The 25,704-nt window shown below is 37.7% G+C and overlaps 1 protein-coding gene across 1 annotated transcript in view; it reads right to left on the bottom strand.

Annotated features, from left to right (window-relative positions):
• DNTT (DNA nucleotidylexotransferase) overlaps nucleotides 1-25,704 on the bottom strand; it is an 89,737-nt gene that overhangs the window by 14,556 nt on the left and 49,477 nt on the right. Inside the window, exons 8-10 of the mRNA XM_074159078.1 lie at nucleotides 16,706-16,808; nucleotides 7,943-8,206; nucleotides 6,406-6,489 (exon numbers count right to left, since the gene is read on the bottom strand). Of these exons, the coding sequence (XP_074015179.1) occupies nucleotides 6,406-6,489; nucleotides 7,943-8,206; nucleotides 16,706-16,808 (451 nt within the window). The remainder of the gene's footprint in view (nucleotides 1-6,405; nucleotides 6,490-7,942; nucleotides 8,207-16,705; nucleotides 16,809-25,704) is intronic.

Raw genomic sequence — 25,704 nt, 5'->3', positions numbered from 1 at the left:
CAGTGCTTTGCATATCACAGTAGATCTTTCAGAAGCATCTTCCGGGCTTACGTTTGGGGCATCCTTACACCAAGCTCTACAGAGAAACACCATAGATGGATGCTGTTGCCCGAGAATCTCTGGAATACAACTTTCTAGGATTCCCAGAGAAAAGACAGTTCTAGGGAACAATATTTCTACTTAATACATGTGTAGTTATATAAACATAATATCCCATTGCCTTGTGAATGGATCTGTTCAGCAAAACACTAATGAATTTTGTTTTGTTGGAGTTTTCTTACTCACTTAAACCTGGGTGTTCCATAAAAATGATATCATTATCAAAATATTGCCCTGAAAAAAAAATAATACAATATAATCTAATTTACCAGGCACTTTTATAAATCTAAGCCTATTTAAGCTCCTGCCAACTTGCCCATCTTCTCAACAACTTGCTTGACAGGCTACTGGGAGCCTCAGTTCAAATAAGTAATTGTAATTACATCAGAGCCAGTGTCCCCAAAGCTTATTGGATCCATGAGCCTGGAGCAGCTGGCCAAGTCAGCCAAGTGCCTCTGAGCTTGCAGCCCCAAGAGCTTTCTAAGCCTTGGAGATTTGGAACAGTCTGATTTGTGGATTGTTTCCAAAGCTGAGATTCAAAAAACCTTCCCCTTTGCAGAAAGTGTCAACATTTTGACTTTCCCTCTGATTAAGAGAACAAGAAAATTTTGAATGATCCAAATTCTCCATTAAACATTTGTTCTTTCTCCCAGTTGTAGGGAACAGCAAAAATTAGTGATCAAAATTAATTTGAATTTCAGCAGAAAGACATAGCTTATGTCTTCCAGAGCTACAGCAGCTCTATAGGTAAGTCACAAGGGCCTATTGGATCCTTTCCATAGTGTGGAAAGGAAAGTAACTTTACACCACTAAGTTGTAGCCACCCTTTTTACAGTCATTCTCTGGATTTTGAAGTGGTGTTAATACTACTCAGGAGAAAGTAGGCAGCAACACTGGAGTCTACAAAACTGAATGAAATGATGTCAAGTTAAGAAGAAATGGAGACTTGGACGAGATTAATCGTAAAGACAAAGTAAAGGCACAAAGACTACAGACAGATAATAAGACGTTATATTTAGGGTGGAGCAAACTTCACGGTTCAATGTTAAAGATGACTTTAAGTTTATAAGCCATCTGGACTGTATTATTTCATAATCTGGAGAACAAGGAAGTTTTTCCTGAAGTCTTATTGAAGAAAAGCACACACTTGAGTCTGAGAGCCATTTCATGGGAGCCATTTCATTTCATTTCATTCCACATTAAGTCTCACCCAGCCTCCTGGTGAGGAGTGTAAAAATCCAGTATCATAGAGTCCAGCTTCAGACACTCTCCACAGTGCCTTTCTGCATGACAAGGATACTCTAGCTAACAGCACAAAAGTTTGGTAAAGGAGCAACCAACAACCTTTGCAGTTCCTAAATCTTATTCCAGGTTGCTGACACTGTAAAATGGGAGAAGCACTCACACTTTAAGGACAGCTACTCCTTTAAGAATAGAAAGTCTGTGGTTTTTCAGCCACTTTAAAAATCACTTTAAAAATAGTAAAACATTAAAGTGAAACTAAATCACACATTTATTGCCTTCTCATGCAATGACAGTTATTAAGCTTAAAGACAGATGTTTAAAAATAAAACAGGGTTTAGACCTACATCTTCTTTACTTAGAGCCACTAGATCTCTCTCCATTTCACCCTGTTAAAAAGCTGTCAGGATGTTGTCAAAACTTGCTAATGAATGCCCTAGTGCATCACAAACTTCTAATCATTGCAAAGAAACTGCCCTTCAAATCTCAGTATGTGGCAAACTGTAAATATACATTCAGACTAAAAACTGCAGTTCAGACAGTGAATTGATGACCACATTACATATATATATAGCAGAGGTCAGCACTTACACTCTTATTAGCTCCTGATTAAGTCTAGACACAGTGCATGTTGTAAGCAAAAATTCTTTATTGTTGGTTAAGGGATAAACGACTCCCAATCCAATATGGAGGGGTGTAAAAACAAATCAGTGATGCTATAGTTTCCAGCTTAAAGACCTTAGTCTTTCTAAGGAAGAGCCTACTGTTCAGCTGACCTTATGATTCGCATAGAAAAATGAAATTATTTTTTGCAAAAGCACTTCTACTTTACTTAGCATATTGTTCATTCATGAATCAGGAAAGTTTTACAGTGAGAATTTTATTGGCCTGTTCGTAAATGTGTCATGCCCTTTGTAACCAGTGCAACAGCAATAATAACATGGGGAATGTACAATTTCTCTTTATTCCTGATGGCTGATCAACTAACTCTTTCATTCCATAAGTGTGGGAATCATTGTAAGTTTTGATCTCCAGCTGTTGTAAATCACAGAAACATCATACTTCAAGTTGGTATATTCAAGAGCTGATTTCCATAGCTTTAGGACACAGTTCTAAAGAAGCAGAGAATTGGACATCCACTCATCTTTTATGAAAAAGAGGCTGACAGATAATTGGCAGTAAATTTTCAATTTTTGTTGTCACAACTTTCCTGCTAAAGGGAGATCTACAAAATGCCCTTTTTATTACAGAACTGAAAAAAACATTAGTTTGATAGTTGCACACTGTCTTGCAAAACCCACAAATATATGAAAAATATTCACACTAGAAAAAAAATAAAAATAATCGAGGCTCAGGAATAATTTCACAGCATAACTTTGTAATGAGTCCCTGGAGGAAATATCTGTTCCTTTTGTTCCCCTCTGAAAAGCTATGTAATTGATTCCTAACTGCTCCATTAATGCTCCCTATTCCTGTCAGAATCCCTGTGGAAATACGTTAAAGTAACCAGGACTCTCCCCTTGAATGCTTGAATCTGGGATTCTCTGACACGCATCACGTTTCAGGCAGTGGGCCACAGCAGAAGCCCCAGCGCCAAGGGCTGATAAGTATTAATATAAAGTATATAAAATTATATATTGGAATGTAGAGCAAACCAGGAAACTGTTGCCTTTTATAATGAAAGACACTCTCTTACAGGCACTGTTATGTTCTATCAAAAAAAATAATCAAAGCATATTTGCTATAGCATGGTTTATTAACTTCTTATATCAGCTTGCAAAATTTTAAATAACCACAGGCAATTCTTTTCAAAGAAATGATTTGGTCTTCATCAGGATTCTCCCTGATCTTTCTGTTCCTTTTGCTGTATACACACAGAGAGTTATAAAAGAAGAATGAAGCAGAAAAGATGTGGGCCAACTGCTGAATTATACCCCAGGAACTGTTGCAGTCTCGTGCATGAAAGTTTGTCTGCCTGGACAGAGACAGTGACATCAGGTCACCTCTCTTCAGAAAATAAGGAGAGAAATATGGAAAAGATGTGATTCAGTTTTTACCTAGGATTCCTAATTAACCTTAATTGAGGTTGTGTTGAGGGATCTTGAGCAGCTTGCACAAGGATATCAGCTTCCTGATTGCTTTTACCTTTGAGAAAGCTTTCCTTTGAGAAAGGAAGATTTCCTACCACAAAGGAAAGTGTCCTTATGAAATACCTATGTTCATGTTCCAATCTAAATTTAAGAGATGGTACAGATAAAACATCCATGTTTTTAGTTTCCCCCCAATCAAATGTTTTTTAAATAAAAGCACTAGAATTACAGTAAAGATGATTCTGTGGTCTACATAATTAAATTAAGAAGAAAACCACTAAACGTTTCATGTTTTGGGTATGCATTCCCTGAAAGAGCACAAAGTTACTAATTATTTTCATCACTGATTTTAAGCTTACTAACCTGATGACCCTGAAAATTAATCAACCTTGGCAGCCACACAACTTACTGCAAACTTCTCTTCCACTATGGCTCATCACCTTAACTTTCACAGTTACAGACACCATTGTATTATGCACATTCTTGACTTCATTCCACACTGGGTGGCAGTATGGAAGGCTTTTTGTTCAAAATGTCCCTTATGGCACTAACTTAATACAAAGAAATTATTTAACACATTAGATTGTAAATAGTAGAATACTTAGAAGCAGGGCAGGGGGGTGTCTCCTTGCTTCTTGTTAAAATGGCAATCAATAAAACTACTTGATAAAAGGCCCTGTTTTAAATAGATCAGTGCTGCCTGGTCTGAAACTTTTCATACTGCATATCTGCCTTAGACTTTTCTTCCACTGTGGAAAATTTCAGCTAGTGTAATTTAGCTATTTCTGAGAATGCAGCAGAGACAAGAACAGTATTCTGCTGTGTCAACAGTGTCATGACTTCTTCTTTTGAAATCTGTAGTGCATCTGTGTTTTGCAGCAGAAAATAAAATTTGGGAGTAAACTGGCTGTTTCTGGGATTAAATGAGAAAAGGGAGACAGATATTCTTGGGGGGAACATTTGAAAGCAAATGGAGTCCCCAGCAGAAAGGGACATCTGATCCATTCATATCATTCATTTGATATACGGAGGTCCTGGAGTAAGGTCTTAACAGTAAAGAGAGTTGAAATTTTCGCTGAAGGCTTGGCTTTTTCCTCCTTGCTCTTGTCATAGCATTCCTGCATCATAATAAGTAATAAGGAAAATTTTTTAATTCTTCTTCTCAGTTCTCCCACTAATTCTTTTTCTTTGTTTTTGGGCAGTGCGGTGAGGAAATGTAAGTTGACATGTAGAAGGTCTGGAAATTCAGTTACAGCTACAGCTGATGGCTTTGGGAAACATGTCATGGACATGCACAATTCTATGTATCTTTCAAAGCCCTGAGGCAGATACTCAACAGGAGAAAACTCAGGCCAAACTGCAATGGATTTTTAGGGCCTTAAATCTTCCTCTGCCTCAGTTCTTGAAAATTTGGAAAGACAAGAGCATCTTTCTTCCCAGAGGGCATTGTGAAGATAAATTCATTATTTATCTGTGAAATATTCTGGCTAGTCCAGTGAGATCCATGTGGAAACTTAGATTTTCTTTCCCAGAAGGAATTGAATGATATATCGGATAGAAAGCCTAAACACAATAAAGAAAAAATAATACTGATTGATGCTGTTCATGAATAAACAATGTCCATTTTGCATCACTGAATGCATCAGGGTTCTGGGTAAAAGAAACAGATTTAATGATATATACTTGTATACCAGGCAGGCAAATTTTGCTGCACACAAAATATAACACTGGCATTTCTTAAATTCTTTGTATTTCCCTAGTGCAGTTATCTGTTACACCCTAAAAGATATTTAACAAAGCACATACTAACTTGCAGATAATAACTTTTGCTATATTATGTTGAGGCAAAGAGTTTATATTTTGAATGCTGACATTACCCCTGAGTTCATGAAGAAACATTCCCCCCTTAGACATTTGATAGCATATTTATCTATCACACAATTTTATATTTTCTTCTGAAGCATCTAGTATTGACAATTGTTTGAGACAGGATATTTGACCAAATGTATCATTAGTCTGATCATTTCCCCAGGTTTGCATGTGAACTGAGGATGCTATAGCATCTGAGCCTGAGAAGCACTTATGGAGATAGCTGAAACAGAGTGAGGGCTTAAATCACTGCTGCGTCTCAGAAACAAACAATGAGACAATGCTGCATGTAAGCAGAGAAACTAAAAGCAGTCTCCATTCTACAGGGAATATATAGGAAAGATTAATGTAAAACCTTAACCTGGTACTTTTGCCTTCCCCTATACTGACATTAGTAAACATCTTCAATATTGATTTTTGCTTATTATTAAAATGGCCTAATACAAATACAGACATTAAGCCAGATAAACGCAGAGATCTGTATAACTGCAGACAAGAGCATTTAGACCAGAAATACTACCGTAATTGGTAGACTAATTGGTAGATAATACCAAGACTAGCAAACCTGACTAAACACAACTCCACACAGACTTCTGAATGCAGGACTTTAAAAGCAGGATGATCCCTCATCTGCACTTAGTATCATGCTTCACCAAACCTTCCTCAGGCCTTCCAGTTGAGCCTGTACCACTCAATATTCCTTCCTCCTTTGAAATATCAGCACTATCCCTGTTGAAATTGTGCCTGTGACACAGAAACGACCTTTCATTCTGAAACAGGACAGTAAAGTAGTTTTTACAAATACTTGTAGATGAGTTATTCTCAGTTTTGTGAAGGTTGCACAATTCCTTGTAACACCATTGTTTACGGTATGATTCTTGTTAAATTACCTTAGCAATGCCAAAAAAGATTTCTGGTTTTACTTGTTCGGATTTAATCAGGTTCTGTCAGTGAAACTAAATCTTGTGAACAGGAGATTGTTTTAGCACATAATAGATAGAGAATCAAGCTAAAATATTCTATATACTCAAATATCAAAAATAAACTGAAAACATATATTCAGAAATAAAAACATGATAGCTTTATTTCTGAGAATAAACAGTACCTTTTTTCTGTCATATAAAGCATGGTTATCCAATATCATCTTCCTTTCATGAGTAGCATATCGCCTCAAATCACGTCCAAATTGCTGAAAAAGATATAGCAAATATGAGCAATTCTGACAAAGCAAAATTATTATCCTTTGTGTAAGCGCTCCAACACCAAACCAAATAATAAACAGACCTGTAAAAATGATCTCTATTAAAAGACAAGAGGCTGAAAAATGGATCATCTGAAAGGACAATGTTTTGAGAGGCAATGGTCTGTCATTTCAGTTGGTTATTCTGAGAGTAGCTGGGCACTCTATGAGAAAGTAAGCTTACGTAGAGCCTGTGATGGGCTCCCACAGTCTGTAGATGAATTATCTCAACAGGGAGTAGGAGCTGAGTGAGGCAGAGAAAGACAGAGTCGTTGCCTACTCAAGCAAGGGGCCTCATAAAGTGCATTTTTAGTGTAGACACCCACCTACAGAGTCAAGAGAAGGGCTTTTAAGTAACCAAACACTTCCAGGATATGAAGGACTCTGAAGCTGCAGGACTTAATCCACGGTCCAAATAAATACATTTTATTATCTCAAAACAGAAAAGTGACTGAAGAAACTCATCAGCTCAGCAGGAGAATACATCAATTGCAGCATTTTCCTGGTCTAAAACATCCTGCTTCCAATTAACATGAGTAGAAAAGAGTGGCAATGCACCTGTACTGCTTCTAGCACATCAAAAAGATCATTCAAAGCAGGCTCAGGTGCTGTCCATTATACCATGTAATCACTCCCTAAGACAATGAACATCAGAAGGCAAGCATATAGAACAGATTATAAAATAATTCTGTCTGGAAAGAGATTAATCACTTGAGTTTTGAGTTTGCATTTAGATAGAATCTTTTATTTTTATAATATTGTACTATTTTATGTAACTACAGTGTCTATTGTGACAGTAGTTACCATTTCAAGTTTTCGTAACTTATTAAAATATCCATCAAAACATATTTTATTCTACTTCAAAACTAATGCGTAGATTTTAAAATTTTCTAATTTTTAACAATTTAAAACACTCAATTAAAATACAACCAAAAGAAAGCATTTTATCTAATCCAAAAAGAAAGACGCCAAATTGCTTCCAATTTCCTACAAAACAAATTAAGTCCCAATTGAGAACATCTCTTCCTCAAATGTTTAATTTCCTGTAAAATTCTGTGACACTTTCCAAATCATCTCTCTACTCAGCAACCTTTTAAATTGCTTGTTAACACTAGTATGATGTAAAAAGACAACTCAACTGACTGAAAATCTAGCTCTTCAGTCCATGAACCTAAACACTAAGCTTCGAAGAATACAGATGTCAGCTCCTCTAGAGAGACATCCATAAATGTCATTGACAAGTTCATCAGCTCCAATCTATTATCACGCATGGATGACGGCATGAAATGTGACATGTGGAGAGAAGGAACATTTTTCAAAAATTCAAGAACCCTGAATGATCCTGCAACAGGAAAAACAGGTCAGCAATGCTAAGAGAACAAAGACTGTTGTGGTTACGTACCCTGGAGCCTGTCCAGCCCAACAGAGCATACGCGTATTGCTCAAAGGGGGTTATGACCAGATCAACGCGGATTGCCTTCCAGTCTTTGACTTGCGCCATATCAAAGTTTTTTGACGTGCTGTAACTGCTGTTGTCCACTCTTGGCTGATACAATTTTAAAATTGCAAAACACTTCTGAAAATGATCCATGGCATCAACATTTCTGCTCGGTAGTTGTTCTTTTACAAATGTTGATTCAATGATATCACAATATAAGAGTAAGTCCTAAAGAGAAGACATTGGTCACATTGAATTGATGGAGTGGTTTTACTGTAATTCCAGAGTTTCTAGACAATTGTAAAAAAATTCACATAAAATGCAGTTTCAGTAAACACAGAACTGTGCAGGGCCAAATCTACAGTGGTAATCATCCAATAGTGGCAATGTCCTTCCCTGTACTAAGGAGACAACATTTGCAATTCTTCCCTTCATCCTTTCCTCCTAAACCTTTCATAGTTGATGTCAGCAGAAATTTCTCAGTAGGGATTGATGCTTTCCTATGTGGCAGACATCTAGAAAAACAGATTAGTCCAGAGCACGATCTTGCTGACAGATTCCAAACAGAGCATTTAGATGGTGTCTATCGTGTGAGATTTTCTTGTGACAAGGTCTGGAGTCTCCAGAGACATCAAATCACCCTGCCCATGCCTTCTGTTTGAAGGGAGTGCACCAAAAAACTATTGATCCTTGAGAGCCGGATTTTATTAAAGCATAAACAAGACTTTCTTTTTATAATAAAGAACATTCAGAGTGAGAAAAATGGAAGTAACAGAGCATTGTAAATTAATTCCTTCTAATCCAGCACTGTAGGAAGGGCTCAGTGGAAAGAGGTAGTGCTTTTTTCCACCTTTGCTCTGTAGCCAGCAACCTTTCAATGGCTCCCAAGGTGACAGTATACCTTCCTCTCTAGGCTCTTAAAAAAAAAGCATCTTTCTGTCATTCCTCAGGCCTGTCTTTATGCCTGTTCTTTGCATTTCTAGGCAGCTTCCAAGGTTACTGATTTGCTGGACATCTCAGACTTACCCTGCACTCCTAAAGCTTCTTAGAGCTCTGCATGTTCAGCTACCCTCAGGTAAAGTGCAATCTCCCCTCACCAGACAGAAAACCTCTCATCACTCAAAGCATAGCACCTGGGACAAGACAAGGAGCACCACTCCTCTCTCTGCCTCCCAGCACATCCTTTATAAAGAATACAAAACGTCAAATACACAATAACAAAGAAATAAAGCATATACTATTCATCACACCACTTCTTTCAGTCATCCTTGAGTCTTCAGAATAGAAATGGAGCTTGATGTAGCAGTTCTCAGTGTCACTGAAGCCATCTCTAGCAGGAGAGCTCAGCTAGCAAAAAGATTCTGCTTTCTGAGGGATTCCACATGATGAAAACACACGTGCCTAAGTCCTGGTATGCTCAGCATTAATTTAGTTTTCTAGATTCATAAAATACAGGAGACCATTGCAATTGCTCCCTCTAGCTCCTCATTTCACAGAAAGTAGTCTTCTGAGATTTGCCTTTCCAAAAGAAATTTAACGTTGTTATAAATGTTAGCAACAATAATGCATAAACCACTTTCTTCATAGTCTGTTAGCTGTTTAATTGTTATTGCTAGAAGGAAAACTACTAAGCTGAACTTCCTAACTCACATTCTGACTAGATAAGCTCATTAGTTTTATCTTCAAGATTGGTAAGACGACAACTGTCACATCTCTTCATATCTCTTTTTACATTTCTTTAAACCTACACATTGATCAAACCCACTTCTCAGATTTATCACTGATGAGATTAATAGATTCAGTTTCTTAAAATTTCCATCGTCAGGATTTGTTTACATCCTTGGATCAATTTTATATCTCTCTCTTAAAGTCCCTCAAACGTTTTCACGTTCTCCTTCCTCTGGACTAGGAATTCTTATACTAGTCTCACCATAAAAAAGCATGATCAAGAATACTTCCTGACTTTTAGTTAACATATCCCTTAATATACGGTAAAGAATCATATTAGTTTTGTGGTGTTTTTTTGAATTGCAATGTTGAACTGAGTGTGTATAGAAGTGATTTTATTTGATGGCCGTTGATATTTAACTACAGTGGTCTCCAGGTGAGACCTCTTATGAACACGGGTGACAATGAACTGCTTTTTGGAAGAGTACCTCCATATTAAACACCAGGTTTTATTTATTTTATACAATGCAAGTGTGGTAACTTTACATGTTAATATGTTAAATTACTACTTTACAGCAATAAAATTACTTTTATCACTCAGAGCTATAATTTTAACCAAAAAAAAGGATAACAAAAGTGTAACAAGATATGATTTCCATGAAGAGACACTGATAGGTATATTTTCAGTTTTTGTTGATGATAGTTCCAAATTAACAATCCCATTATTTTACTGAGAATCAGTCACAGGCTATTTTATGGGTTATTGGGCCAACCTTTTTAATGATAACTATTTGACTTGCATTAACATTCTTTTACTTCTTTGGATTTTTTCCTGATTTTGAAGATTTATTATAAACTAATATGAGAAAAATCCTTATGTAGCTCATTCTCTTGGATTACTGGTTTCCAAGGCTGCTGTTGTGAAAATGCTTAATTTTAGCAGGTGCCGTCTCACATCCATCTTTATAACAGTAATTTTTTCTTAGTTTTACCCCAACATCACAAGGCACTGATGCTTACTATTTCCAAATATAGACTCAAAACAGCGCTTGGATGTTAATGCATAACTGCTTATTATCTCACTCATTTTGATGAAACTATGCCTGCCTTCAGGTTAATTTTGTTGCTTTTAATGCTAAAAAATGCTTTTAATCTCATTGATCATTGATCATTAATTGATGACTTCAAGCTTTTATTAAGCACTGACATTCTTCCCATTCTCTATAAAAATCTTCTAGCTACTTCATCAGTGCTTTCTCATCTTTTGCTTCATTTTCCTTTTTGCTCCTTGAGATTTGGGGTATTATATAGCATAACCCAGAATGAATCTAAATAATTTATTTTCCTAGGCAGAATCCTAACTAGATTAACTTTTGGTAAAGTCTTATTTTATACTTCCAAGTACCTACCTGTATGCTGTTTGTAGTGTGCTCAGATCACCGGTTTTGCACATTTGCCACAGCCTGTATCAGTATTTGTGTCCTCTTTGTTCAAATGAAGTTCAGATCTCCTCAGTTTTGGTGCAAGAAATTAGGAATTAAAGCCCATCTTTACACGGACTACGAGAGACACTGGCCCAGGTTGCCCAGGGAAGTTGTGGATGCCCCACCCCTGGAGGTGTTCAAGACCAGGCTGGATGGGGCTTTGAGCAACCTGGTCTGGTGGGAGGTGTCCCTGCCCATGGCAAGGCATTGGAACTCGATGATCTTTAAGGTCCCTTCCAATTCTAACCATTCTATGGTTCTATGAATTCCTACTGTACGTGGGAAGTCTTTGGTTTTGACCACTTGAGAAATCCAGCAAGACATCACAGCCTACAGGGGTTTCTCTCTTCACAGGCAAACAGATGAGCACCTAGGGAGTGTTTTATCTCAGTGAGATCTGGGGGCAGTTGCACATGGCCACCAGTACCCCATACATGTATTTTTAGCCAGTAAGCTCTTGAGGAGATATGATTATGTATTACCTGTGTATCTGTAATAGATAAAATGGCCTTGACATAAAATGCTCAGGCCTTTTAAGACATTAATTTTTAACTTTTTGTCATATATTGTATCTTCTGCTTCATCAATATTTTCATTATAACCCTTAGCTGTATCATCTTATAGATGATCTGCATCAGCTTTACTTAGTTTTTTGGAATCTTTTTTTCCAGCTTGCTACACATTACAGGAATATCTAGTTGTAAATGAAAACAGGGTAAATTTGACATGTCAGTCTGCTGTACTACCCACACTAAAAATGAAGACGTTCCCTTTACCTAAAGGCAACCTGGATACCACACTTACCCAAGGTCTTCCCTTCAAGATCTCTCAGCTGCTGAGAGAGTACAAATTCTGCCTGTTAAACCACAGTGTTTAAAGATGGGTCCTTTCTCTCTTTTTTGTCTTATCCTATTTTCATATTTAGGAACTTCAAGGGAACACTCCCTGGAGTCCCTGTGATGTAACACAAAGTAATCATGAAGAAGTTACAACAAATCGAACAAATCATTATTGGAGCCTTCCTAACATTGTTTTCCATTGTTGACTAGGCCGTTTGAATGGCCTAGTCAACAAGGGAAAATTCAGTTTTGCTAATTGAATACATTTTAAGTATTTGCAGATGGTGACTTAGGAAGATATTTTAGGACTACCTCTCTCTGGGCTATTCTGTAGTGTTTTTGCATAGTGTGTTGGCTGGATAATTTCTAAAGCTAATAGAAGGAGCATGAGAGGAGGTAAACCACTGTAAATATCTAGTTCAACTTAAAAAAAATTAGGCAACAATACACGAGTGCTGAGTTCAACAAGCAGTTGAAATCTGATTCAAAGCCAGGGTATCACCTTTAAATAGGAGCCAAAGCCTAGGTGATATTCATTGGGATAATGTTTCCAATTAACTTAATTTGGTTAGGCATTGGACATCACCATCACCTCATAAAGTAAAGCTGAAATGGCACTTCAGCACATTTTGAAAAAGTACTGCCTGAAGGGGAGTGAGCTATGAAGATTGTGTGAAGCTTTGGCTACTGCTAGCTGCAGAACAGCAGCCTTCTCATTACTTTACGCCATTGACTCTGAAGTTCTTTGCAAATTTCAGCTTGATCTATACACCATGAAGTGCTGTAGACCTTGTTTACACAATTGAATTTTAAAATGTGGGCATTTTCATTCCTCAAATTTACACCACCATCAAAACAAATGTATTTTTTTTTAGGGCAGTACCCACAACAATTTTCCCTTTTTAGAATGATTATGCACTTTTACTTAAATAGATTGAGTGCTGACACATCAATAGCATAGCTATAGAATAAATCCATGATCAAACTGAGAAGTGTGAATTTTTAGAAATATATGCAATCAGTAGCTGAAAAATCAATCCAAGTATGTTCATTAGCATTCTTTGTCACTTTTAATAACATTAAATCCTATCATATTTTTAGTGTTACAAGCTGTGATTATTCATACTTGTTGGTAGCTGGATTAATTCTGTTAACGTTAAGGGCCCTTTCATAGCACTTGAAAATGTAATCCAGTGTGTTCTTCTCAAATGTATATATGTTGTTGCTCTTAACTTGCTTCTAAAGTGGTTTAATAAAGTGAAACTGGATTATTTTTTCAGTGAAATACCTATAGCTAATCCAAAATAGGATGTAGGCATGTTAGTTCAGAAATATCTCTACCCAGGTGAGACAGATGGAATTCTATAAAGTGGAACAGATTAAGGAACTGATGCCTGGGAGCAGTCAAGCATGTAGGGTGAGGAATCATTAGCAGATGGCATCAAAACTTGATCAGCAATAAAAAACTTTGCAGCTGCTGCTTAATCACACACCTGCTTTGGTCCCTTTTTCATCTTGAAGTTCCCTGTACATCAGAACAGTCTAATTCTGGGTATGTCCTGAACAGCCAGGTTTTGACAGACCAGTACTGGAGTCCAGGAATAAAGATGTTTCCTTCTCTCTCTATGCCATGAACATTTGCACTGATTAACCTTTATTTGTATCTTGTCTTAGAAGTGGGTTTTGTTGCTGCTGAAATCCAGCTGTCACTCAATAATGAAAATGCTGCTGTTCTGTGAAAGCTGTTTACAAAAACCTGTTTCTAGCAATGAAAAAGTGAGACTGGTTACTTGCTCCTCACCATTCACCTTAATGGAACATCAAGCCTTCCCCTTCCTGACACGTTCACCTCAGCAAGGGTGAATAATAGAGTCTAAACCAGACTACTAATATACTAAAATAAGTAAGCACAGTCAGGCATCTACATTCTTCATTTTCCTAAAAGCCAAAAGAAAAATGCAGCATTATAATTACATGAATGCAAAAGGAAAAAATGAAGAGTGCAGGAATGCCTGTAGTAACAGTATCTCTTCCTTTCTTAAAAGTACATACATAACAACAGGAACAGTGCTAAATAGTTATATAGGTTTTTAACAAAAAATGAAAATGTCTTTACACAGTATGTGAATGAAGCTGCATTGACACAGATGGTTCAGCCTGTTTTCCCATGGACTTCCAAGCTCTAACTCAGAGAAGTAATTTCTTACTTTCTTTATGAAGCTTTTTGGAACCATTAAAACCAAAACCTGTGTACTGCATCGCAGCTTTTCTGTTTTGCCATTCTACTTTGAAGCTCAATGGAGACTTACTTTTCTCTGTTCCTTGGTCCATTTATCCCTGGTGATGCTGCATCAAAGAGTATGATTGTGTTGATTTAACCACCTAGTTTTCAACAGCTTTCAATGGAAGGATCTTGTTACATTACATTTTTTGGCCAAGAAAAAGGCCTTTTTAAACTATTTAAATAAGGCTGAGGTCCATAGTCATAGTTTAGAAGTTAAACATTGCAGAATCCTTCGCTAAGAGCTGCTGGAAGGAAGCCAATGTTCTGACCTCAGTGATGTTCTCTGAAGAATTTGGGCTTTGAAGCAGTAGCACAAAAGTGGAAAGCTGTGAAGCAGACGACAGGTGTACTGTCAAAAAGTATAAAAGTGCTTTAGGCTTGGGGTTTTTTTTGTGTCCCCCCCTCCCTCTTAGAAATCAAAGGTAATAAAAAGGCAAGAGGAGTATAACTCGTCTCTCTTTTTTGCATTTTGATTTTGCTTATTTTTTAGGAGTGCCAGTAAATGCCTGTATATTACAACTGCCACAGCAGAGAGGCAGTACAGCTAGTAGTATAAGCTATAAAAATTGTGGCAGAACACAGAAAATATTTGTCCATAGCTTTAAACAATTCCCAGCTTGTTTGGGTTTAGTTTCTATGGCCACTGTGCATCTCCCTTTCTGACATTTTCTTCATGCTGGGATTGCTAGAGGAATCCTAATCTTTTCATCAAACCCTTGGCCACTCTTGACCTCCCATGCTCTCCCTGCAATCACTTCTGCCAAATCTTACCCTTAAAAAAATCAGCAAGAAAAATTTATTTTCTATTTTTTCCTTTCAATTCCATTTAATGAAAGCAGCTCAGAGTGACCTGAAAAACTTCAGCAGTTACCAGACTTCTCAGATCACAGTCATTGCTCTCATTAATGTAAGTGGAGTGCGATGGAATGAGAGAAGGAATGAAAGACTGCACTAGGGGTAGGCTCTAGCCTCAGCCTGGCATCACTTTTCCTTTCTGTTGTGTGACAATAAACAGGATTTTTGTAGGACCAGCAGATCAAGCAGATCAACAGATCAAGTCTGCTTGAGAACATAAAAGGACAGCTTTCGAGAAGAAATGCAACTTTTTTCAGAATAAAGGGAGTAGAATGTCCAAGAAAGAAACTTTACATAAAAAATAAAAAGATAATAGGGTAGCTCCTCAGCACTCATTAATTGACGCAGCTTCATTGCTTTTCATTGGAGTATGATAAATTATATCTGCTAGCAATCTACTTCAATGCATTCACTTTCTGTACTGAATTAGGATGGAACGCACAGAAATCTAAAAAATTAATTATAATCTGTTAAAATTTCAAAGACCAAAAGTCAACTGAAGTCAGCTAAGTTTGTATTTTACCAGGAAAAAACAAGTTTGAAGCCCTTCCATTAAAGCCAGTTGAAAGGTTTTGACCACCTTGAAGCGGGTAACTTTTAACAACAGATAAGATTTTGTCTGGTTGAATGTTTTTAATGCCTTTCATGTGTTAACCCATTATACATTAATTAAAGTACTTAGTTCAAGAATCAATTCAAAAGCATTCTCTCCAGGCTATCTGCATTGAAAAGTGACTTTACTTAGCAGTGGAGCATTTGGTGATTCACCTCAGACACAGCGTTGGCCTTTTACTTGTTGAAATGTACTCAACTGCTTTGAACAGTACAGGTAGTAAATACTGAAAAATATCTTAGCTGGCTAGAAAGGCAGAAGAAGAAACAAAGTCTTATCATTCCCAGCATACTCTATTTCTGACCCAGGAATATTTTGAGGTAACTGCACCTGTTATAATTCAGACTCTTCCAATTTTTAACTTGCTTGAAACTGAAGAAAGCTGAACAGAAAAAAACCCCAAAACCCTTAGATGAACAATTCTTTTGTGAAATGTGTGTATCCTTCCAAACCCAGACATCACAGGAGACTATGTCAATTTTGACAATATTCCAACAGAACTCACAAAAATACTAACCTATGGGCTGAAAGAAAGCGAGAGATCCAGAGCTTTGGTACCTTAGCTTTTAGACTTGCTCACCTCACACCATGAGGTCACCCTAATACACCACACATAAAGCTGAAGGTCCCTGAAATAGTTCCCCTTGGGAGAACCTACTCCCATCTCAAGGAGGAATTAAACAAATATGGTTTTGTTTCAAAGTGTAAGAAGTTTTGCCATGTCAGTCAAAACTACACCTAGCTTGATTTCTTACCTCTGACTTAGGGTAAGATGTAACAGAATGTGTGTAAAGTACTTCTGATATAACCTTCAACTTTAGCATTCAGAGCTGGAGGATGCACCTAGATCAAATAGAGCAGTATCCAATTTCAAAATACTGCAGTCATCTGTAAAAAGGAGTCAACATTCTTTGAACGCTGTGTAAGCTTAATCCAGTGCTGCTAGAATATGTCTTTTTTGGCCAAATGTTACTTAGTTCATACCTGCTTTTTCCATAAGTCAACAACTTTATGCAGAAGTTCATAATCTTCTCTTGGTCCTGGACTGGTGATCAAAAAATCTATATCATGTCCAATCGTCTTGCCCCTAGAAGCAATTAATAACAAGAAGACTAAAAGAGTTAAGGTTCCTGTTGAATTTCACACTACTTTCAAAGAGAATATTTCACTGCATTATAAAAAGTATTTGCAGCATAAAGTGATAGCAATGTTTCTTGAAACATAGTCAAATTTGAATCTTCTATTTCTTTTATTGGGTCTGTTAGTGTTCTTTGTTAAGCAATAATTTAAGTTTTTTGATGTATTTTCTGTGTTGTTCAAGTAGATACTGGAGATCCATTTGGTCATGTTAAATCTCTCTCTTTCTTCCCAGAAAAGTCCCAGAAAATAAGTTTTCAGTCATCTTTGGATGAAAAACCATAATCAAAATACTGTAGTACCGCAGTTACAGCAGATAAACTTGCCAGTCTGACTACTGCAGGCTAAAATTCTCCTTTAGCTTTTGATGGACACTTTAATGAACAAAACTGTGATTATGAATAATTGTATTATTTCTTTTAATAGAAGACATAAAATCTCCGAGTATTTTACATTTCTTCTCTTTTAAAATATAACAGTGATTTTTAAAGAGATTGAGCTTGATTTTTTTCAAGAACAGTTCAGCCTTAATGTGACTAACACTTGTTTATTACATCCACTATGGATTTCACAATTAAATCCATATGCACAAAGTTTAATTGTAAATGTTCTTAATAAAAAATTATGTCATAACCTCTTGTTTTTCTTCATTTAAGTCTAAGCATTCAGCTTGCCTTTCATCCAATGACCAAATGTGCTAAACCTGTCAGACAGGCAAAAGCATGATATCAGAATGTGCAGAATTATAAAATGCTTGAGAACATCTGAAAATTTATCTTAGAGTGCAATTCATCTGAGGATTGCAGAACCAACACAGGTTTAGACCATTTTGGTCTAAACAGCACAACAGGAACTACATTCACATCTATTCATTGGCTGTAAGAAGCAGAGGACACAACTAGGTGTAGTAGGCAGGAGGCGGAGTGAGCACTCAAAGTCTGGAGTAGTGACATAAGTGTAGCACATCTCCAAAGCCTTTTCCTGTGCTCAAGTCTGGTCTTGCTGATGTTCATAAGGGTACATGATGTTGTAGCTCAGGTGTGTTTCAGTTCAACACTGTGTCCGGTGCTCAGAGAACTTGTGAATTGTTATACAAGCAGTGAAAATTGGAATTGTAAAAACCAAAAGGTTTGCTTTTTTGTATTTAATGGAAAAGACCATTCCCTTAAAATAGTGCCTAAAACTGAATCTGATGTCTTAAACTTGGAAATTTGCAGGAACAGAACTGATTGGCAGACATGTCAACTGCCATTTGTGTGACAGGAAATCACACAACTGATGGATAGTTGAACAGTGTTAGCAGCAAGATGTAAAGAAATGAAAATCTAGGCTTTACATTTGACAAGCAGTCTAACTTGCTACGATGCAACTATTGTGCCATGTCTGCAGCAAAGTCAAAACTGCTTAAACAGGTGGAAATGATTTCAAAAGAAGTTCCAACAAAGCACCAGTCCAGGCTTAGAAACTAAACAGCAATTCAAACTCAAGAAGTTAAAAAACATGTAGCACTCCATGTAACACTTTTTGAGTTATTTTGTAGGATGACATTCATTATCTCTTAAATTACCGTAATAACCCAAAGCTCTTACATAGCACTTTTGACTTACATGTCTCAAAATGTTTTTTCATAGGGAAAGAATTTACTATTTCTATCGTAGAAATGCAGAATGTGACATTAGAAAACTTGTCTAAAATTACTAAAAAAAAATAAATAAAAAATCAAAGGAAGAATTGGAAGCTAATGGAATCGGGCACTGATTCCCAATTCCTCCTCTGGTACTCAACATATACATATTTTAGGTTAACCACATCTACAAAATCCTGCATCAATCCAGCCATAAAATCCCAAGAAATCCAAGGTGTTTCACTGGCCATGTATTTCCCAAGCCAGAGAGCATTTGTTGAAATGCTTTTTATTTTGAAGTTACTGTGTTTAAATCTCATATAAAAGCACACAATATAAAATTACTGTTATTGTCAGAATTATATTTCAACTTCTCTTTGAATTAATTCACATTGGATTAATTTGTGGATTAATTGGCTCTGTACATTAGGGAGTGTTTTGATTGTATAGAGCTTGATTTCAGTGATGATGAAGTTGAGTGTTTATGGATAAGGATGAAGCGGAAGGCAAATGAGGGAGATTTTTGTGCTGGGAGTCTGCTATAGACCACCCAACCAGGACGAGAGGGCAGATGAAGTATTCTGTAAGCGGCTGGCTGAAGTCTTGCAATTGCCAGCCCTTGTTCTGGTTGGGGACTTCAACCTACCGGATATCTGCTGGAAATATAACACAGCAGAGAGCAGGCAAGGCTAGGAGGTTCCTTGAATGTATGGAAGATAACTTCCTTACACAACTGGTAGGAGAGCCTACTAGGGGAGGCGCCTCGCTAGACCTACTGTTCACAAACAAAGAAGGACTAGTGGGAGATGTGGAGGTCGGAGGCCGTCTTGGGCTTACTGATCATGAATTGGTCAAGTTTTCAATTCTTAGTGAGGTAAGGAGGGGGGGGGTAGCAAAACCTCCACCCTGGACTTCCAGAGGGCAGACTTTGGCCTGTTCAGATCACTGGTTGAGAGAGTCCCTTGGGAGATAATCCTGCAGGGCAAAGGGGTCCAGGAAGGCTGGACACTCTTCAAGAAGGAAATCTTAAAGGCCCAGGAGCAGGCTGTCCCCATGTGTCGCAAGATTAAAGGGCAGGGAAAAGGGCCTGGTTGAACAAGGAGCTTTTGACGGGATACAAGCCAGCAGTGTGCCCAGGTGGCCAAGAAGGCCAAATGCCAATAGCATCCTGGCTTGTATCAGGAATAGCTTGGCCAGCAGGAGTAGGGAAGTGATGGTGCCTCTGTACTCGGCACTGGTGAGGCCTCACCTTGCGCACTGTGTTCAGTTCTGGGCCCCTCACTACAAGAAGGACATTGAGCTGCTGGACCGTGTCCAGAGGAGAGCCACCAAGCTGGTGGGGGGTCTAGAGAACAACACATACGAGGAGAGGCTGAGGGAACTGGGCATGTGTCGCGACGGAGGGAAGACAGGGCCACTCAATATGAGTGATCAGCAAGCTTCGTTTATTGATTCACACAGTGGCCTTTTATGTTCTAACATAATTAGCTCATACATATTACAAAAGTTAAGCTCATGATTGGTTAGTTCTTAGAAAGATCAACTCCGCCCTTGGTTCCTTCTTTACAGTTACTTTCATCCTCTTTTCCCATGCCTGAGCAGCTGCAACCTCTCTGTTATCTTACAACAATTATAGTCAAGGACGAGGTGTCTTTACCAGCCCAGTAGTTACGGGGGCTGAATCCGATGTTTCTCAAGCTTTTGCTCGGCCAGCTGGATCATGTCTACGTGACCCTTCTCAGCTAGCCATTCTCCCACAGGCATGTTTAGTTTGGAGAAGAGGAGGCTGAGGGGAGACCTCATTGCCCTGTACAACTACCTGAAAGGAGGGTGTAGAGAGGTGGGTGTTGTCCTCTTCTCCCAAGGGAATAATGACAGGACCAGAGGAAATGGTCTGAAGTTGCGGCATGAGAGTTTTAGATTAGATATTAGGAAGAATTACTTTACTGAAAGAGTGGTCAGGCACTGGAACAGCCTGCCCAGGGAGGTGGTGGAGTCACCATCCCTGGAGGTATTTAAGAAACGTGTAGATGTGGCACTTCAGGGTATGCTCTAGTGCCCGAGATTGTGGGGGTCTTTTGTGTGTGTATGGTTGGACTCAGTGATCTCAGACGTCCTTTCCAACCATGACGATTCTGTGATTCTGTAATTTCTGACTGAATTTGTCAGGCTGTTACTACAACATTTAGTCTAATTTCCACTAGTACTCTTTACCAAATAACATATTTCATTCTAGAAAAATGTATTACCTTCTTAAAATAGAAAATCTAGTAAATTAACAAGTTGAATAATATATGTTACTCACGGCTTGTCAATCATGCAAAAAGATGCATTAAAGTGTCATGCAAAAAGATGCATTAAAGTGCACATGGATTCAGACCATCATTCCATTGAAGCTGAAGGCAACCTGGCCATGGATTCCATCAGAGTAGGGCTTTTCATATATATATATATTTACGTATTTGTGTGTGTGTGCATACAAACGTACAACCGTAAGTATTCACAAAATGACATAAAGGACACATAGGATGGGATAGTGCCAAGGTGCTCTGTCCCCAGCTCAGGAAGTACATAAACAATTAACTCCATATGCACATCATCAGTTCATTGAAGCTGAAGTATACCCAAAGACTAGATATGATACAGGAATTGATTATATACAAGTTAAACACTGTGGTGCCAGACCTCTGGTCTTCAAATGGGATATGAAAACAGAGAATTCATCACCTGCTTAAGTGTCTCAGAGATGAAACCTCTATCTCTTGTTCATTCCTGAACCTCGCCAAGAGGAACACTGCAGGCTGTAGTCTTTTTCAAACCCCATCACGTTCAAGAGAGCAGGTTCCTCACACAGGGCTACAGATGGGCTTCACCATGATCCAGAGACTCAAGGGGGTTAACTAAGCATCATTCACTTAAAATGAAAACACACACTTTGTTTGAAAAACAAACACCAAATTGATGCTATCAGGGCCTGGTTTTGTCTTGCATTTGGCAGTCCAATGATTGGTGCAGCGATTCCTCATCTTTTTATTGCCTTATTTTTCTCAGTTAGGAATATTGGCAATTTTCCTGCTTCACAGGAAACATCTCCCCAGTCTTGTCTCCTTCTGCCTTCAAATGGGGTACAGTTCCAGGACCAGAATTCAGAGATAGCCTTTGGGTCCACGCCAGTGTCCACAGGTTATTTACTTACTTGTTATTAGTTACTGGATTAAAACCACTCATCCAGGAAGGAGGACACTGATGTTTTCAGTTATTTGTCATCCACTGGATGTTAAACACAAAACACAGAGGGAGTGCTTGGTGCAGAGAGCAAAGTCTTAAGAGTTCTTCTCTCTACATGGACATCGTAGTCAGTACGCTGCATCACACTCTCTCTTCCTGGCTCTACAGTCTCACATTTTATAATGCTGGGTGGCAAAAATACACCCAGGCTCATGATTTTAACACACTAATGGCTGGTGGGAGATGTAGGGATTTGATTTTGACAAGCCTCTGCTACATACTCTAATCACAAGACTTTTATATAAAATTTGAGGGTTTTTTCAAAAAATAAAACCAGCTGCAATGACATTTTAGAAAAAATAGTATACATCCTCTTAATGTGTATAAGAGTTGCTCAGAGCTTGTCTGTTTTCTAGGCCTCCTATGAAATAAGAGTGATAATCTGTCTGGTTTCTAGATTCTACCTGGGCATAAGCAGGATCTGGGAAATTATTTGCTTATACCTGGAAATGCTGGGGCTGTTACAAAGCAAAAGCATAGGTGCCCCTAGGAGCAGAGCAATCAGGGACATGACTGGGGAGTTCAGGTTTCTGAGGCTTTGAACAGGAAAGAACATGCATTCAAGTTTTGGATTTGCTATTCAGATCCACTTACATGTTCTTTTTCTTTTCTTTAAATCTAAACTTAAATCCTTGTTGGGCTGGAGCTATAAGAAAACTGGCACCTTGCAGAACTGAAATTGCAGCTTAGATTTTGTCCTTGTAATTTATTCAAGCCTGGAGACTATAAAAGACAGAGCACTGTTTTAATTAACTGTGTTCAGTTCTTGGCTGACAAAACTTGTATAAAGCTGGCAAGTGTTTCTTAGTAGTCAATTAATTATCTTTAATATTGTTGGAATTTTCTGCTGTTATTGTTTTAATACAAAAACTAGATTTCAAGTCATCAAACATAGCTATCATTATTACCAAAACTTAAATATATGTATGTATGGCAAAGGATAATCATATTGTTTTACTCTACAAGGGCAACATCTGAATGATTAGACATTTTAGAGCAGTATGTGTACAGACTATTTTGAAATCCCAGGATATTATACAATCGCTAAACCATATCAATGACAGTTCTGATAAACTGACTTTAGTTGAGGAAAGATGGACTGACATTTCTCCACCACTCACAAAACTTCACTAATGGAGGAGCTTAAACCATGCTTTATCAGCAATGAGTTATGTGTCAAAACCCTGAAAACCATTTAGCAATCTTTGTGCTTATACAAAGTTCAAATGGATACAGAAGATGACACTGTATTTCCACATGTGCTTGCATTTAGGTAAAACTGTGAGCTTTTCTTAACCTTGCAAGCCCTTGAAGTGCATGAAATACAAAGTGAACACCAACAGCCTATGTTTATAAGAGTAACTGCTCAGGCATATTTCTAGGAGATATAAGCATCAAAGTAAAATCACAGCACAATACCTTTGGATGGATCTGTGAAAAAATGATTTATCATTACCTTTACTATTGATACTGTATTGTGCATAGAAATATTACTCACTTCTCTGTCTTGCCAAAATACGCTGAGCTTTGCCTGCTAACCAAAGAAATGTGTTTCTCCTTTGAAATGTTACAATCTAAGTCCTAGATTTGTTCACCACCATCTTCCCTATCAGCTCCCTTCAATTCTGAGGGCCCTTGTCCAAGAGCAGCCTCTTTCTTCAGCTATGGTCAGATGTATCCAAATCTGCCATTACTCACAATACATACACATAGCCCTGTATTTTCCAGCTAAGCTTGCTGTACTGTAGCTTTTCTTCACTGGCTTCCTCTATCTCTAGTTTTCTTTCAGGTCTTTATAATTTTGCCCTACCATAATATTCCTCCCTTTTTTTCCCAAAATGGATAATTCATTTAAAAAAATATTTCATGCTCTTGAGATTGAGAATTCAGAGACCCTGGGCATGAGAAGAAGGAGCACATGGACTACGTATTTTTTTTTGTTTCCCTGGAATTCCTTCCTAGCTTGATTTTACAGGCTCTGAATTAAGAGGTTTTTCCAAAATCACTGACACAGAGAAAGCAGAGACAGCAGAATGCAAAAAGTAATTGTTTGCAAGACTGACTCGCACCATGCAATGATTACTTTGTCAGCAGAGGGAGAGTGGAAGAGGGAACGTTCAGTCAGAATAAACTAGGGGCACTCAAACATGCCAAATTCTACTACAGTTTCACTTGCTCTGTAGATGCATGATCTTTATATTTTCACCTAAAACCCAACAAAGACTATTGATTGAGGGCTGCCAAAGGCAAGATACCATTTTATAGTTCATCAAATAGATAGTCAGAAGGCTCACCTATATCATTTATCGCAGGAAGACTTCCCAAAGGAAAGCTTCCCAAAGGCTGTAGTTTTTGGAATCACAGATCGCTCTTATTCTAGAAGTGAAACTTAGGGAAGCTTTCCATTGCAGGACTGGGGTGGCAAAAAGGGAGAGAGAGCTGTATAGCTTACCAGGTTATTTTATGCAATGGATAAATACAAATCCTAGATCGTAATTTTACCCATGGTTATTAAAAAATGAATCACCGCGAAGTATCCTCCCCACCTTACACTGCAAGTATCTAAGGTAGGTGTTGTTTGTTATTGACCCCAAGTGAATGAATCCCAACACAGTCTACATACGCAGTCAGTCCCTGCTTTTCAAAAATAAAGTAGTATGAAGCAATGAGGAAAACAATAAAGCAAAATTGGATCAGGGCTCTGTGGAAGATAGATATGGGTACAGGCACATCTGGCTTCTTGGGAAAATTTATGTTCTCCTGGTTTGTTATTTGAATTAGATCCTAGCTGCCTTTGAAGGTAGTTTGATGCTAGTGGTTCCCAGCCAGTATCAAAATTCATTCTCTTTTCTTTCTAATGCCATATAGGTGGTAAAGTACTATAAAATACCTATTGTATTTCATACCTGTACTCATCACCTGTTGTGATGAGAAGTGCCAGTGTGGGAAAATACTTGCAGAAACATTTTATAGCTGGACTCTTGATTTTAGTGCCTGGCATTTCAGTCACCCTACTGGACTTGGTTTGAACAAGCTGGTAAAAAGTTAAATATTTCTGGAAATCTAAACCCAAAGTGACTGAAATTTTGTATTCCATATCAAAGGAAATTTGGGAATTCCTGTCCTTTGAGGATCAATTCTTCCCTGACTGTACATCACAGGGCTATTTTGGTGCATAATTAATATCTGTGAGATGGTTTTAATAGGATGCTGATTAATGTCTGAAATAGCAATAATCAAACTAAATTAACTGAATTAAATTCTGCCACCAGTAAAAACAATTAAAATCAAAACTGAATTCATTATTTATTTAACTGAATATAAACCATACGGTTATGAGAGATACTCTGACTCAATTTAAGGTAATTTTTGGGTAATAAAGATAATTGCTGTTGTAGCTTTGTCTGCAGAATAACTTTTCCCTCTGATTTAAGAATAAAATAATTTTAGACTAGATTGCCTCTGAACTGAAAACATAGTGAAAACTGAGCCAGTGTTCTCGTGGGCAACTATACATCAGACTTCTACAAAGGTTTCAATTGCCAAAGATAGCATATAGCAGCCAAGTAATTCAACATAAACCCAGCTGAACTAGGTAAAGTATTTGGCAAAAATTCACAGGTGTCTTCTCTGGAAGAGTTGCTTGATGGTGGACACTTCATTAAAATGCTACTTTTCTTGCCCAGTGTAACACTAATTTGAATTCACTGAGGGCAAAACTCATTTTCCATAGCCACGGAAGCTATTTATTTTATTTTTTAAATTAATCCAACTCTGCAACGAAGTAGCAATGGAAAAATCCCTTTCTCCTTAGGAGCAGCAACTTTACTTACACAGCATAAGGGAATATAGCTTTAATACCAAATACAAAAAAAACCAAGCAATTTTGGTTTCTCATTTATTCAGCAGGATATCACTGCTATGGCACATCAGT

This window comes from Numenius arquata, chromosome 15, assembly GCF_964106895.1.
Source record: "Numenius arquata chromosome 15, bNumArq3.hap1.1, whole genome shotgun sequence".
Classification (NCBI taxonomy): Eukaryota; Metazoa; Chordata; class Aves; order Charadriiformes; family Scolopacidae; genus Numenius; species Numenius arquata.
This window is presented reverse-complemented; position numbering and strand designations above follow the sequence as displayed.